The sequence below is a fragment of the Lonchura striata genome, chromosome 9 (genome assembly GCF_046129695.1).
Source record: "Lonchura striata isolate bLonStr1 chromosome 9, bLonStr1.mat, whole genome shotgun sequence".
NCBI classification, from domain to species: Eukaryota; Metazoa; Chordata; class Aves; order Passeriformes; family Estrildidae; genus Lonchura; species Lonchura striata.
Window position 1 is genome coordinate 16243020 of NC_134611.1, and position 16783 is coordinate 16259802.

A 16783-nucleotide genomic window follows, 5' to 3' on the forward strand; every position below is an offset into this window, starting at 1 on the left:
CATTTGGGAGTTTGGCTGTGGGATGGTACTAACCATGCATTTACCAAACCCAGCAGCAGCACTGATCAAAGCTACAGGGATTTCCAGTCCTGTGTGCCCAGCAGCTCTCAACCACCCCCAATATAATAATTGCTCTTTATCAGATCCCTCTCCCTTCTCACCTGCCACGCACTCCCCAGAGACAGAGGTTTCACCTACCTAGGAATGGGAGCAGTTTCATTGGTGATGCCGTTGCTGTGCAGAGCCTGGTGCAGAGCCCCTGTGTCAGAGAAACCAACTCCCAGCTTTGAAATATCTGACCATGTGCAAAATACGCACATGTGCCTGTCGGGATGTCCTGGAGCAGGCACAGCCCTGGCACTGCCCTTTGTCCCAAGGCTCACGCTTCCAAGAGGCTCCCGGGCAGGACAGGAAGGGTCAGGAGGGGCTGAGGACCCGCTCTTCTGGCAAGTAGGAAAGCAATGAGAAAGCAAAAGGGGATATCAGAGAGGGTTCCGGGTGAGGAGGTTAGAGGGGCATGGAGCTGTTTGGGAGAGTGGCTGGGGAAGGGGCAGGGTGGGGCTGGAAGGGGTGACTGCAGCCTGCTGGCAGCACAGGAGCAGCAGGTGGGGCAGATGAGGGAGGGTGAGGAAGAGGTGGGGGAGAACAGCAACTCGCTCGGTGTTTACGAGCTCAGAGGTGACGGTCTACACGCTTCCTTCCACCTCTTCCTGCTGACATGAGTACTCGTGAGCCCCGAGACTCTTTTTGTTGGAATCTCTTGGCTAAGTGCAGTTGTTCTTACTGCCTTCTTCAGTTCTGAGATGGATCTTTACTGCAGTCAAGCAATGTTGCTTTAAGGGTAATGGGATGTAAGGGAGGTACAGGAAATCACTGAACTGCACTTTTTGAGGAAAACAAAGACATAGGCAGGGAGGAAAGAGGCAGGAAACTCAGGAACTGAAGGAGACCAAATTTCTGTGAGTTCATGGGTTGTGTAATAGGACATGTTCAATACAGCATTTGGCATGTCTTTGTGTTTAACTCAAGAGCAGCTCTATTCTCATTATAGCATCTTGAAGAGACTTCATGCACTTGTATAATTCATTGATATGCCAATATTTCCTCTACTCCTGCCAGGGACAATGTGCCTACAGTCATTGCCCAGCTTTCTGGGGATGACGATCCCATCTGGAAAGCACTGTAAAACTGAAGCAATGACGTGTGTCCATCCCTGTAGATGCAAGCTGAGGGATGTGCACAAACAGCCATGCTGCTGGGAGAATGGAGAATCTCTCTAGGGTAAATAAAACACATAAGACTTTGAAATGTCACTGTGACAAAATATATCTTGTCTGACTAGAAAGTTTTGAGGCTGGGACTTTGGTAGTTACCTGATAGGAAAACGTCAGTCTGCTCTTGGGAATTATCTCTAGATCTGGCAACAGTTTTTTCTAAACTTTTTAGGAACTATTTTCTCACCACCATTTTCCAGCCTCATGATCACTGCAGGCTGGAGTTCAGTGGGTAAAACTCTACTCAGACCAGGGAGGTGTGAAGCGTGTAGAAATAGCACGTAGGTGTCTGGTTGGCACTTCTGGAGGACCTTGGCAAACAGAGAGGACGCTCCAGGAACCGGATGTTAATTTCTGATGAACTGCAGAATAATGAACAAAGGGTCCAGGTGTAGGAAGACTTTTTTCCTCCTGTTTGACTTTGTGATGGGGGGAGGACTTAAAGGGTATGAGAGGAAGAGACTAGGAATTTGTTTGTTTTCTTAAGTTTTCCCATAATCTAATGCATGGAGTCACAGAGGAACAAAAATCCAATGACCTGAGGACAGCTTTGATCTGCACATCCTGTCCTGTCCCTTGTGCTGGCATGTATTATAAACTCAGCTGGTCTGTACTAACTTACAAATCCTGCTGCTGAACTTCAGTGGAATAATAGGGGATGAAAACCTATAGTGCAGAAAACAAATGCTATTGTTCTGTGTCTTATTACTTCCCAAAATCAAGCTAAAAGATTTTAACAGTAAGCAACAGAGCAAGACGTTACAACCTAAGATTCAGGCCTTAAGAGCTGGAAACACATTTTTACCACTCAGAGATGTATATTTCAATTTTGTCTTTCAACCAGCATTTTGCAAGAGATGTCCAGATAGACTGGTTGGAGAGCAATTTCATAACCCCAGTGATAATAAATTTATAGTAAAAACCTAATTCCTTTTCTGATTCAAGGTCTAAAGATACAGGGAAAAGAAAATTGTGGATGACTCAGAAAAATATCCCCTAATCTTACTATTGGGAGATGAATGCCTCTTCTTTTTGCTAAAAAGGCACGTGATAACACCTCTTCACTAGTCAATGATTCAGACTTGCAAGGGGGACTCTGCCAAGCACGTCAGGGTGTTTCCATCTGGAGCAGGGCTGCTGACCAGCTGGCTCTCTCAGGTGTGCTGGGTGACCCCCGAGGCTCCAGCTGGCAAGGAGGGTTTGCACTGGGGGTGAGGAGGCAGCACATAAAGGAGAAGGATGAGGAAGAACAGAGCAAGGACAGCAGAAGGTAGGCTAGGTCAAGAGCAACTCGGTGATAAAAGGAGCTTCGATCAGATTTAGAAGGCAATAGGGAGACAGTGAAGAAGAGGGATTTAGGAATATCTTAATGAGATCTCAATACTGGGAGCAGTGGATTACTTTTGCATTACACTGCTTTAAAAACTGGCTAATGTCAGTGTCATTTAGAGGCTGAAGACAGCAAGGTCACAATAGGAATGGATGTGGAGAAGGATGGACTTGACAAAGATTTTATGGGGAGAATGAGGAGGAGAGAAGAGATTTCTGAGACATTTTGGAGATTAAACCAGAAGGATTTACTGATAATATCTATTGGCATACAGGGACAGGAGTTAAACAAGTGGAGATGAGCAAGTGAACACATGAAAAGGAGACACTTTCAAATTTGTGCTGTCAAAAATTTCAAGAAATACTGAGAAAAAAATATTGAGGTGTGACAAAACTGAAGTATTGATAGGTACCTGTCTTTATAGGCAGTGAGGAGGGACATGCAGAAGTGTGCATATTCCTGGAGAATATGTCTAAGCTAAATAAAATGGGTACAAGAATATGGAATGCCAGTGCTGCAGAATCCATCATTAAGAAACATTAAAAATAAATGGTTTGTGGAAATATTTCAAAAGTCAGTCTTTCCATTCTTATCCATGGAGAGCAAAGCCCCAGTTCTATACTTAACTGTATTGCTCATTTTATAAATGGGCTCATTTATCTTTGCAAGACTGAGTTGGGAAGGCATAAATAAATGAATGTACACAGGCTAAAATGCTTGACTTCAAACCACACGTTTCTGATTACTGATCACTGTGATTATAACAACTTACATGAGATTTTAGAATTCTCAAGCTGTTGTTTTTTGCCTGTGAACTGATGGGAAGACATCAGCCTGCTTTTGTAAATTATTGGGTACTTTCCAAGCTTTGTATCACCAAAAAACCTATTTATTCATAGTTATTTTAAAGGTAATTGGGATGCTGATTGTGCAGACAATGCTGTGAAAATAACATGCACAGCTGATAGCTTTCTAGAGCTCAATCTTACATAGCTTTCAAAAGATAAATATACATAAATACAGAGAACTGCTTTCATTCCAGAACTGCCTATAGTGCCAACAAAGGAGGAAAAACCAAACAGAGCTAGTATTAGATGTATTTTTTAAATAAACGGAAGCATGATCTGCTGTATTAAAGATATTGTTTGGTGTGATCAAATTTGGACTACTAGCTGAATATATAAGAAAGAATCTCACCAAACTTGCAGTTTGCCATCCTTCAGACCACAGCAGGTCATCCTCAAAGGAGATGGTGAGAGGGTGTATCAGATTGAGAGGTCCTGAATACCCTGGGTAGGGTTTATAAATCTTCAGCCTCCTTGGTGTTGAGTTCTGTGTATTTTCAGCACTCTCAAATGCCAGTATCTAAGACATCATGGTATAATCCACCGTGTATGTGCAGAACAGCCAAAGGTATATGCATGCAACACAAACATTTATCTTTATCACATAAGTACACATATGTATCAGTTACTGAATTGGGATAATAAATATTTAATACCAACAATAAAAATTATGATAATTATGATCATGATCTTTCCTTTCAGTCTTTGCTTTTTTTGACAAATGGCTGTTGAGTCACCAAGTTTCTTGCCAAAAAGAAAATATGATGTAAACCAGACAGATGCGTTGGATAAAGTTTTTTCTCTGATGCTTGCTGTGTTTTTTTTAATATCAAATTTATGTATTGGTTTCAAATCAAATTCAAAAATTTAGATGGTCTTTATTATACTTCAGAAATGTTTCATTTATCCTTGTCACTAGGAAAATTATAGGTTTTTTTCTTCTAGCCACTGAAATCTGGATACAATGGAAAATATACTTAAATGTCAGATCAAAATAATGATTTTCCATTATTGGTTAAAATTATTTTCAAATAAAAAAATCCATGGAAAGTATTTTTCAAACAGGCTACTCAATCACAGGGCAGCCTATCTCAGAGGGCTCTAGCTCAAAAGTAGTGTCAGCATCTGTTTTATAACTGTCTCACCTCACCTTCCTTTCTGAGTGCTTTACAAATCCTTATCATTTTATGTGCAAACATCATATTCCATCTGAACATACAAGGCTGAATAGATCTCTTGGGATGATGTAACTCTAGGCAATTCTGAAGCAATAAACACACAAACTCACATAAACATATGCATGCACACATCCTCCTAAATCTGCGTAGCTATGTCCATCTGAAGGAAATGGCACATTTCAGTGCTCAGAGCCAGTTCCTTTCTTCTCTTTGTTTTACCTTGGATGAAGTCATGGAATAAGGGAATTTAAAGTGAATGCAATGTTTCTGAAAGCCAGATTAACTGCCCTGAAATTGGGCTCTGTTTCTGCATCTGTTATAATACAGCAGAGATGTACAGATTGAGTATAAAGTTCCCCACAGCTAAAAGGGATAAAGTAATTCAGTCTCCATGTCTGTGTTCTCCTGGTCATGCTACAGTGAAATTGTAACAATAGTCTCATTTCTGCAGGAGAAACAGAGTGAACTCCATGAATAATGACACCAGTGAAATGCCAGACTACCAGTTTCTTTTAATACACTGATTTTATACCAGAGCAGCAGAAGCAAAGGGCTCTTACAGTGCAGGGCTAACATCTGAACCACCAGACAACGAGACTGGATCCTACAGACCCACGATTACATCTTTGTGCTTTTCACATGGGAGAAGAGCTCTGACACTTCTCCTTTGCCTGCTCCAGTGCCCGAGGCCGGCTGTCCCTGTCCTCACCTGGCCGGGTGGTCACCCTCCCAATGCTCCAGAGCTCCAATGCTCAGCAGAGCAATACCCCACAAAAGCCATCTTGAATGTTTTCTCCTCAGGTAACACTCTTAAAACTGGTTAATTTATGACATAGTTTTGGAGTCTTATCAATTAACTTCAATGTCTATTGAAGAATGACTTGATCCTAAGCAAGGACATCGGAATTTGGCCCTGCATTCCCAGGAACCTTGATGTGCCGTGGGGTGTATCTCACAGAAATACAGGTCAAAGGGATCAGAGGAGGTGGTGTGACCAGCTAAATATGTCCACAGGGATGGACAGAACTGTGGTCAGAATGAGGTTACACAATACTAGAACAGAAGATGCTCTTTTCCATCCTCTCAGTCCCTCACAATTACAGATGTCCTGGATGACAGTTCACAGAAGTTCTGGCCCTCTGCTGCTGCTGTGCTCTGCCTCACTTCTCACAGTTCTGCCAAGGCCAGAGCTTTCTTCCCCCTGCCCTCTTTGCTTCCTTACCACCCCTTCATCCTTTCTCACAGTGACTCCTCAAGAATTTGTGCATTTCCTATCTGAGAAGTCTCGCAGAAGGAAAAATATTTGAGGACCATGACAGGAAACAAAATAATACTCAGAGGAGGAAAATAATGAATGATCATTTAGGACCAAGAGTGGAAAGTTCATCGTATGAACTGCCAAGAGTGCTTTAAGTCAAACCCAAACATCTGCATTGCAAACAACAATCATATAATCTGACTTCTTGCATTATCCCTTCTGGGGCAGAAAGTACTCTATGGTGCATGGGCCAATAAAACAATTATTCTGCAATATTCCTTCTCTGTGATATCATCTCCTTTCATAAAGGTTTCAGGAGCATGAGAATTTGCTGGGAAGTTGTAATGTTTGGAGAAAAGTTGGCTGTAGCACATGGAGTCTAAGTGAAGCCCCTCCATTCAATGACAGCAAGGATAATGCTTTGAGAGCATGGACAGGAGGGACAGGTCCTCAAGCAACCCTGCTATTATCCAATTTCTCTTCTACCACACCAGTCACTTGGTAAACTCTGTTATTCACATGCACTGACTCCAGAAAGGGCTTTTCCTGGACCCCAGTACTACAAAGCAGAGAGTTCCTAGCAGCTAAGGAAAAGTTCAGACATTTTTGTTTGGACCAGTGACTTAGAGCCGTATTCTCCCTCACTCATGCTAAACATGGGTCATGTCTCTCTGGTGTTGGGGCACTAGTGGCTGGGTGCTGGCAAGTTCTGTTGGAACAGTTTAAAATGAAAATCTGAAGGATGCTGAAGTAGTTAGCATCCTTATATAAGCATATAAACTCATTACTAAAACTTTCTGTCTGTTCTCTCATGCTAGACCTTGGACTGTGGCGTGTCTTGAAGAAACTAAAATAGGCCTCTGACAGAATTGCATATTTATTGCATATATGGCACTGGTGCTCTGACACTCTCATGTCTTTGAAAGTAAACTTGCAAGTTTAACTTGCATCCTTCTGACTTCTTCTCATGTGTACTGGTCATTTCACCTGGAATTGTTTGACTCTGTCCTTTCAGAGTTGCCTTTTAACTTAAATTAATGTAATTTTATCCCCAAAAAAGAGAAATGAATTACAAATAAATAAATCCGTGATTATTTTTTCCCAGCTTGGACTCCTTCTTATAGATCTAGGGGTCACTATTTCTATCTTACTTTAGCCCTGCTCAGGGCTGGAGTAGGACTGAAGAGTTATTTCTGCTCGGGATCTACCCTCCCCCCTTTTATAGCACTTTTCCTTCCTCTCTGCTGCTGGATAGTTCATCCATCCTAACCCAAAGGTTAGGGCTAATTCACACCCCATCAACATGAACAAGCAGTTTAAATGATTTCTTGCAGCGTTCATTATCTTGTACCTGTCTGCAGTGAGCTTCATCTGGTATCTTGTTAGTCAGTCACTCAGGTTTTATTAGCTCCTCCTGAAATTCCTTACTTTGCTCCCTGATTTATATTAACTTAAATAATTTTGTATTGTCAGCAAATTTCAGCACCTTGTTATTCATTCCATTTCCCATATCATTAAATATGAGTGGTGAGCAAATAGTGGAGGAAATTATTCATGAATATTCATTTACAGTTAAAAGCAAATCCCATTTTCACAGCATTCGTGACCAGCCCTTGTTCACTTTCTGCAAACAACTGAGTACTAAAGATTTACTAGTGTAAATGCATGCAGAAGATTCACATTTTATTCCCATATAGAAATTTCTTCAAAAATTTCCACCTGCATGTTTCTAGACAATATTCACATTTTGGGAGTAGAGGAGATATCTCTAGAAAAGGGGACAGAATCCCAGAAGCTAAGAGTGTATTTGAAAGACCTATTCCTTTCTCATGCAGAGAGAATCTGACACAAGTCGAGAGAGGAGAGATCTGCATTTCTGCCATGCCCCATTCAACATCTGCACCGGCGCTCACCAACGCCAAGCAGAGACCTGCAGCCTTTTGTTGCCATCTGCGTGGGCTCCTGACTGCATTTCCAGCTACTCTGGCTTGTGGATTGGCCATTCCATGTATCCTGGCATTCTGCTCCAGTCCTGTCTGGCAGGGCATCACCCTGCCAGCATTGGCACTGCCTGGCCCTGGTCAGCTGAGCCATTCACAGCTGCTGCCCACGGCCCTGCTCTGCTCTGCAGCTGCACACCCAGACCCAGAGCAAGCTTTGGGCACCTCGTGAGCCCCTGGCCACCTTTGCATTTCCAGAAGCCTCCCTCACCTGTACAGCAGAGGTTGCACTGCTTACACCAAGCACAGCTCCTCTTTAAACACAGCCCTGTGCATTTCTGAAACAACATAATGAGATGTGTCATAAGTGAAGACCATAAAAGAATGAGCTATTTTTATAATAGCAGTTAAGAACCCATCCAGTCTGTTAGAAATTCTGTTATGAGTTGCACAGCAGTGCTGACCTAGATGAAGGTTATCTTTTGAATCCATGTAGATGCTGAAAAGAGAGAAAGAGAAGCAAGGCTTGTGAATGAGGCAGGCAATCTGCAATACTGACACAGTACATGAGAAACATCATTTGACTAAAACTGATGTGTCTTCCAAAAGGCAAGAAGAGGTTGAGTGGAGGTGGCTGGTGAGCAGTTTAATTTGATTGCCCCCATACTTTATTCTTATTTTTTTTTAAATTGTATCAATACTCTGTTAAGTGTGCATATAAGGAAAAGAACCCCTTAAGTTGCTTCAGTAAATTCAAATCTATGCTCCACATTTAGCTCCACGTGAACACAATGTCACACACACATACTCATAGTGGACAATTTGGCCTTTTGGGTGATTAGCCAAAATTGTTTTAAGGTCTGCTCCATGCATTAGTATAATGACAAAAACAGGACAGAATGGTTTGCAGAACTTAAAAAGCAGCAAGAAATATGTGTTTGCCTCAGTCATAGGTAGTTCTGTCTGTGAACACCCAGGTGTGGCAGGCATTTCCTGAATAAACTCCTGCCTGCAAGCTAAATTTTGTGGAAATTTTGGAAATTTTGTGGAAATTTTGTGGAAATTTTGCTCATGCATAGCTATAGGACTTGTTCTTTAAAAGAACTGGAATACAATAAATCTGTTCATGAACTCCTTTCACTAGTACATCGAAGTCTTCACTTACTAGATCAGATGTTTTCAGATTAAATATTTAAAACATTTTCAAAACACACTGCTGCTGTATGTATGTGGCCCAGTCAGTGCTGATTATACCATATGATACAGCTTTTTTCATAAGATTGCAGGAAAGGAGACGTGCAGATAGTCATATGCAACTTCCTGCACAGAAATGCCTGTATTTAAAGTGGAAAAAGAAAGGAAATTAAAATGAGATTCCATTGTTTAGATGAAAAAGTGCAAAGGTTCATGACTAAATTAATGTAATTTTGACTTTGACCTTTAGACAGAGCATTTAAGAGCTTTCCAATAATGACATCATATTTACTTGGTGCTCATACCTTAGTTTGCAGTTTAATTACTTAAAGAATAAACCAACTACAGATGTATAGTATATGCAGTATATAGTAGATATGCTATAACCCTTACACTTATCACAGTTGCTTTAATTAAATCAAGTGATGATGTGCTGGATTTCAGCTCACAAAGTCCTTCCCTCTAGCCTCACAGCCATGATCCTAGAAACATCTGGGTGCAAAAGTGGATGCTTGTGAGAAATTCCAGTGTGTTCCAGGCAACTACAGGGATGTAGATGAATGTATACATTTGCTAGTCTGTATTTCACACTGTTTGTCAATCTTAATTTTAAAAAATTCTCCCCTAGGTATCTTGAATTATCTTTTATTTCAATATTTTTGAAGCCTCCCTATCAAGAAGAGGGTTTCCTTGGAGATTTTGAGATTTCGAGTTTACTGAAGTCACGGGAACTATGCTACTTTATGCAAGCTGGGGATTTAGTCTGATAGTCTCATTTTAGTGAATACAGAGCAGATTGAATTTATCCAAACTTAAGAAAGCCACCTGAATAAGTTTTTTTGAACAATTCTGTTGTATCTCCTCTGTATTTACAGTGCAATTTAGCAGGCTGAAATTAATTTTTCCTCTCTGATTATGTTTTCAACAGACACTGGAAAGGTTGATGAATACAACATAGTTTTAAATGATGTGCCTTATTCATGCTTTTTTCTTTATGTTCCATTACTGTAGGGTTTGAGTGGAACCATATGATTATAGTCTTAGGTTGTCATGCAAATGGACTAATTTTGTTCTGTTTCCCATTCCCCTCACTGTCCTTGTCAACGCAACGGATAAATCTTGCTCTGCGTTCTGTTCCTCATAGACTTGCAGGGCTGTCATCAGAGTGGATTAATCTACTGCCTGTGTTATCACAAAATTCTCTCTCCTAACAATGACTTATCATCAAATTTAAAGCTTGATATACTTTATGTTCAATCTGTAGACTTAGTCTTGCAACAAAAATTGTAATGAGAGCTAAAAATGGTACAAAAATAATCCATTCTTATCACAGTCTTTGAATTGTAATTTCATGGATTTCCTTGAATACAGTATTTTACTGAACAATAGCAAGAGAGAACACGACAGAATAACATACTTGAAATTTCAATTTTAAATGTCACCTAAATTAAGCTTCCAAATTGTTTAATTAAGTGACCATAGCTCTCTCTATTAGTGGTTATTGTCAGCACAATCTCTGTGCAAGCAGTTCCTTTGATAAAATCCAGGGTGTGGACAAACTATTACTCAGCAGCATATAAAACACCACTAAAAACAATTATAATGGTAGGACTTAAACATAAAATAATACAAATTTTAGAGTTACTTCTTCCACATATAATCCTTTAACTCCCCCCTACATGCTTGGCTATTGCATGGTTCTTAAACTGACCAGTGGTTGTTATGCATGCTTGTAATTTATTCTTTTCTCAGGGTTCTCACACTGGTCTACATTACAAGAAAAAATGCTTTAAGCATTTCTTTAAAATATGTGTTTATTTATGTGCTCAAGATACTAGATGAAATAAGTTTTTTTTATTATTTTTCCCTCTGATATAAGGTATGAAAGGCTGAAAGAAACTGACTTAAGATACTCTACATAAAAATAGTGCCTTCTAAACTTTAAGCTATCTTGTTATTTTTTTAGTGTATTAGGTTTGTCTACATGGGAATTTTAGAATGAGGCAAAGAAGTCTGTCCTAGATTATGTTAAATGGAAGAAGGAGCTTCCATTACACTACCTAGAGCTTGTTTACAGAAATTCCTAGGTTAACCATTTCATTTACAGGTTCTGTTTTTTTTACTTCATAGTTGGCAATTTTGGCAAGGAACCCAGCACAAACTTTTGCACGTCAGCTTTGTGATTTTTCTCACCGTGCTTTCTGGGTTGCCTCCTACAACTGGCAGGAGGCCTGAGACTGGCTGAGTTAAACTGCCATGATGCTTTTCCCATAACTCAGCTGTGTTTTGCCAGCTTCATTTCTACACTGCCATGAGAGCAGCCTGGAAGACACACTGCTCACTTCCAGCAGTCTTTAATATGGGCAGGATAATGCCTTGTATTGGCACTCATGCAGTCAGATGGATTTACCCATGTAGCTTTGGAGGAGCAACATTCTGATTTCAGAAGAAAGAAATCTGGAGAATGAAGTAAAAAGCAGTGTGTAATTTGTTGTGTTTTTGGTAGTTTTGGTTTTGGAATTTTTGTTTTAGGTTTTTTTTTTTCTTGTTTTGTTTTGTTTTATTTTTCTTTGGAGGCCTCCCTCTGCAAGTGCATTCAGAAAGTGCAACATTGCTGCTTTCCTTGGCAATCTGTCAGTGTCTGGTAGGATGAATTCCTGTGAGGAAAAGAACTGCTGAAGAGTTTTATGCCAGAGAAGGTGATGATCCTACTAAGCTTTTTGGTGCTCATTTGAAGGTATATCCACATGAAAACCTTTTTCTCCCTGTAATTTAATACCCTTCATGCCTAAAATACTGAAGAAGTTAAAGCTTAAAACGCAGCAGCAACAAGCGGGGAGCGTACTGGGTATTATGGATGTTCCCTACAGACATCAAGGACTTTTGGCTAGGTCTGTAACATACTGAGCTTCCCTGGGTGGGAAATGATTGCCTCAGAAATGGAAGAAGACCTGGACAATTCACAAGATAAAACCTGTCTTGAAATGAGCATGCTAAAACAGACTGTCTGTTTTGCCATGAGCTGTCCTTTCTTACACCCACTCCCACACATCTCACTCTGCATCCAGAGTATAAAGAATGTTTTAAAGTTATTACAATTTCTTAAGAAGTGCTCCTGCTTTGAACATTAGCCTATCAATGCCGCATTTCTGATCCAGTGCTCTCTGCACTGTAGCACTGTACACAGCTCAGTCTTGGGAACCAAATTCCAGCCCTGACTTTTACAAATTCCACAACACATACACAGAAATGATGTGCATGAAGAGCTCACTGTCTGCAAGGTCATATAGCTTATGAGCACTGTTAAAAGTCTCCTCCTGGTAAGATTTCAGCATTTATGTAGAAAGGTTGTTTATCTCTCATTATGGTATCATGGGAATTTGTCACCTTTTCTTGTTTTCCTGTTTGGCTTCCACAATTTTAAGAAACTTTCCAGATTGTTAAGCACACTGGAAGTGTGCAGTGATAGAGCATCTTGCCAAAGTGATCTCAGTTTTCCAGGAAAACAGGGTGTTGGGAGCACTGACTGAGGCTTGGTCCTCTCTTGTCTTCAGTCACTACCACAAAATGTTTTTCCTTTGACTTGGCACAGGGAATAGGAGCAGGAATTACCATCTCAGTTTTATTTATTCCAACAACATCTTGTAGACATTTGCTTTTGTGACACCCATCCAGATGGGACTGAGCATGCAGCTATTTGAGTCCCAGAGCTCTACAGATGTCCAGATGGAAGACTGGAGTGCAGAGCAATCAGTGAGTAATTGGGTAAGTGATAGACCTGCTGCAAAGCAGCATTACCTCACCCTTAAGGAGGATTAATTACAAAAGACCTATGATGCCAATTAATTCTCTTTAAAAAGTTGTGTGTGGATTCAAGGAACTTTAAGTCAAAGAAGTTGTAGTTAGTTCAACATAATATGCCTACATAAATAAGCAAGTGTTGAAAGATATTAAGCACTTTTTATAGCACACTAGCAAAAGTATCTGATTTTTTTTTTTTTTTGTAAATGTATTCTGGAAACAGAAATAAACTGATCCCCCTGTCACCAGAGGTGGTCTTCCTAAAGCACAGTGTAACCTCTAGGTTTTGTCTCACACACAGCACCCAGTGCTGAATACTGAACATGAAGTTTGATCCCAAAGTGCTGATAAAATACAGCTGATTTCTCAGCTTAGGCTGACAAGATTTGTTCATGCTTAAAAAAATAATGCCTCAAGTGACAAGCCCTCAAGATTTCAAAGGAACCCTAAGAGAGTTTTGTTCAATCAGAAGGTAACAGAGATGCTCTTCCTGACACATTGCTGCAGTCTCAATGGAATAAGATAGACACCAAGGAGGGGGAAATACTACTGATCAGGTTAACATGAAAACTTTTTTGCAAGCACTAATTGGAATGCAAATCTTTGTACCATAAAAAACCTGAGCTATGAATAGAGCATTGGAGTTTAATTGATTAAATCTGTCACCTTCTAAAAAAGCCAGAGATACACCCTCTAATATACTTGACTCCCAACAGTTTTATTAATAGCTATATGGTGCTTCAGCTTCCATAGAGATGCAGGTATAACACACTGTATATTTTTACACTTAAGTAGATTTCCTATGAAAGGCACACAGCAGAGTGTGACTCACAAGGTGAGCAGGAACGTGCCTGCCAGTGGGGCTGGCTCTGCTGGCACAGCTGAGCTGCCCAGGCTGCAGCAGCAGGGCTGAGGCTGACAGCCACTGAAGAGCAGGGACATACAGAGGTTTGCCATTGCTCCATGAAAGAAATTACAATAAATTGTAACAAACACAGGTTGTAAAATACCAGGAAATCAAAGAGAAAGAATAAGAGGAAAAAGAAAATAAAGTCTGGCTAATTGCTGTTTAAATTTCATCAACATTTTTCCAAATTTCTGCTCTAAGAAGCTAACAAATCTATGAATCCTGCACTGAGAGATGTGCTTCCCTTTAGATAAGTATGACAGAGTGCATGGGTGTATGTGTGTGAGGTGGGTATCAGCCCCTCTACTTATCAGTATGCTCAAGCTTAATGCTTAACATGACAACTTCCCCCACAGCTGCTTTCTCATTATAACTCAAGTAGGTTAGTTTCAAAATTATATATCCACTAAGTCACTCTACAGATGTTCACTGTCACCCTGTGAATCCTCTGCCTTATTCCCTCAATGTGAATTATATTTTTCTGAAATCCTGGACCAACATTTATCAGAACATACATGTGAACTTTTCGAAATTACTGTAATTAATTGAGACTCTGTAAACTCCTTACCTATCCAAGAGCAAGTATAAAACCCTAAAATTAAATGCCATTAAAAATTATGGTATAAATTAAGGCCAAACTAGAATGCTTTTGTTAATCTTCCATCCTGCCCCCAAACTTTAAAAAATAAAAAATACTTCATGATCCTGTGATCCAAAGTAACAATACCCATGTATACAGCATGGCACATAGTATCATGCTGTTTCATTAGTAAGACAGCTATATATGGTTTGTGCTTTATTACTGCAATAGTGTTTAATAGATAGCTCTTGTACTTTGCGTTGCATATCTGGTCTCACATTGTGGCTCACATATTTATTCTTTAAAGAAGAGAGTATGAAAAGAGGAAATAAAAAAATTAATTCAATAGGCTTATATTTCTACTCTGTGTAGAACCACATGAACCTTTTCTGATTTTCCAGCAATTCCAAAAGGTCTGAAACAGTTCCAAACCACCTGAGTCAGAATGAGAAAGCATGAACTACCTGAAAACAGAAGATAGCGATTTAAAAATTAAAATGGTAAAGAAAAAAGACCTTCAAGTGAAAAAATCCTTTCAATTTGGAATACTGGAATATCAAGATATTGAATCAGATCAAAGCACTTTGACTTCTATTTCAGTTTTTATTAAATTTCCATCAATCTCTTCTTGACCCAAACAATTCAGAAAAATTGAAAGGGAGCCAAGGAAAAATTCATTGCCACCCAATCAGTGTTTTCCAACAAATTTGACCTACCCCTACTTTTTCCTGGTACTTGGCAAGGAGATTATTTATGAATTTTTCAACTTTACTTTTTATGCTTTTCTATAGAAAAAAATAAACACGACTGGGGAAGGGGTTCCAGCATAAATATATTTGACAGCTCATGGAGAGATAACTTGCTGCTTTTAATTCTGCTGGCTAATAACAGTATAAATTTACCCTGCACAGAGCCCTCCTTCTATGAGACATATTATTATATTGAGACATATTAAATGGGAGCGAATGGGCTGTTGCAGGGCAGGTGCATTGGGGCTGGCTGGCTGTGGGCAGCAGCACAGGAGCAAAGCCCAGAGCCGTGCTGGGGCTGTGGGTGATGAGGAAGGCTCCAGCCAAGGTTTCATGGCCACAGCAACTGCAGCGAGTGACGTTTGGAGTGGCCACACTCCCAGGAGCCCATCGTGGACCTCACCCAAAAAGGAGAAGGAGACCCTGGGAGGGGGAGGACAGGGAACACGGCTGTCACCTGCCCTTGCAGGGCCATGCCTGCTCGGAGCAGCAGAGCAGACACAGGACATGCAAACCTCTCCTCCCATGCAGAGGGACAGGGCCCGAGACCTGTAGAGGTGGCTTTGTTCAGAATGTCCCAGCAGCCAGCTTCAGGGTTCAGGGCATTTCCGTGGAGGAGCAGAGATCACAAATAGAGCCCTTTAATTAATACTGTACAGTATGTTCCCTATACATACTGTCTATATTTCAAGTGGTAAATTTATACAGGAATGGTTGGAAATGAGCAGATTTACTGCAAATACCACCATAAATAAACTTTCCTGAACCGACATTGGTAACGCAAACAAATGATTATGTCTGTTGTCTGAAATGCAGCAAAAAGCAAAATTGTGGCAGGTGTGACACCTGATAGCTAAATTGAAATTTATAGAATGCATATGGCAGAACTTCATTTTTCTTTTTCATTTAGTGATCAAAAACTAGATGACAGACAGTGCAAAATGAAAACAGATGAAATGAATTTCCGAATGGATCCTGCCAAGTTTCATTTTCTCCACGAGTTCTTGGAAAGCCCAGAACCTATTCCCATGTGCACGGCCAGAATTTGCAGATTCTGCTCTTTACCTCTTCATCTTGCCATCTGACAGTTTGCCAAGTCCTGTGTGCTACAGAATGATTGTGAAGAGAGGTCTGTTTATTATGGTACCAAGATCATTCTGTCAGACTTGATAGCCTAATTTTTATATGGAGTATAAATAAAATATAATAATATATAAATATATATGTATACATGCACACATTAATTATAAAAGTTTTCAAAGTCATAGTCATTATAATGTTTCCTCTGATGAAAGTAGAAAGACTGGATAATAAACGAAGTGTAATGGAAATTTGATGCGAGTTTCTAAATGTGGGCTGAGGTAAAAGGTGAACATAAGCAACAGATCCTTTTACTCGTCTGATATGAAAAAAGATTCTCTGTGGAATAAGTTTCAGACAGGCATGGAGAATTTATTTTTAATCAGCTTTAAAATACAGTCTATAATAAGCATGCCCTTAGGCAGTTATACTGTGCATGCCATCATAAAAAGAAGAAAAAAAAAAGAAAAAAATCTTACAATGAGGCTTAAGAAAAATGGTCAACTGGATGCTAGATTTTTTAATCTATGATTGTCTTTGCCCCTGCTGAGGACTCCTATATCATCTTTTCATCAGGAGAGTTTGGCAAAGCCACTCAGCGGGTGCTGTATGTTGAGAGCCACAAAAATCAATATAGGGAATATGAA

General features: G+C 40.0%; 1 protein-coding gene across 2 annotated transcripts in view; it reads right to left on the bottom strand.

The window, feature by feature from the left end:
* Positions 1–643, bottom strand: part of ADGRL4 (adhesion G protein-coupled receptor L4) — a 72218-nt gene extending 71575 nt beyond the window's left edge. For both annotated transcript variants that reach the window (XM_021527336.2, XM_021527315.2), the window contains exon 1: positions 199–643. In XM_021527336.2, coding sequence (XP_021383011.2) covers positions 199–220 — 22 coding nt within the window. In that variant the 5' untranslated portion in view covers positions 221–643. The remainder of the gene's footprint in view (positions 1–198) is intronic.
* Between the last annotated feature and the right edge of the window lie 16140 nt (positions 644–16783).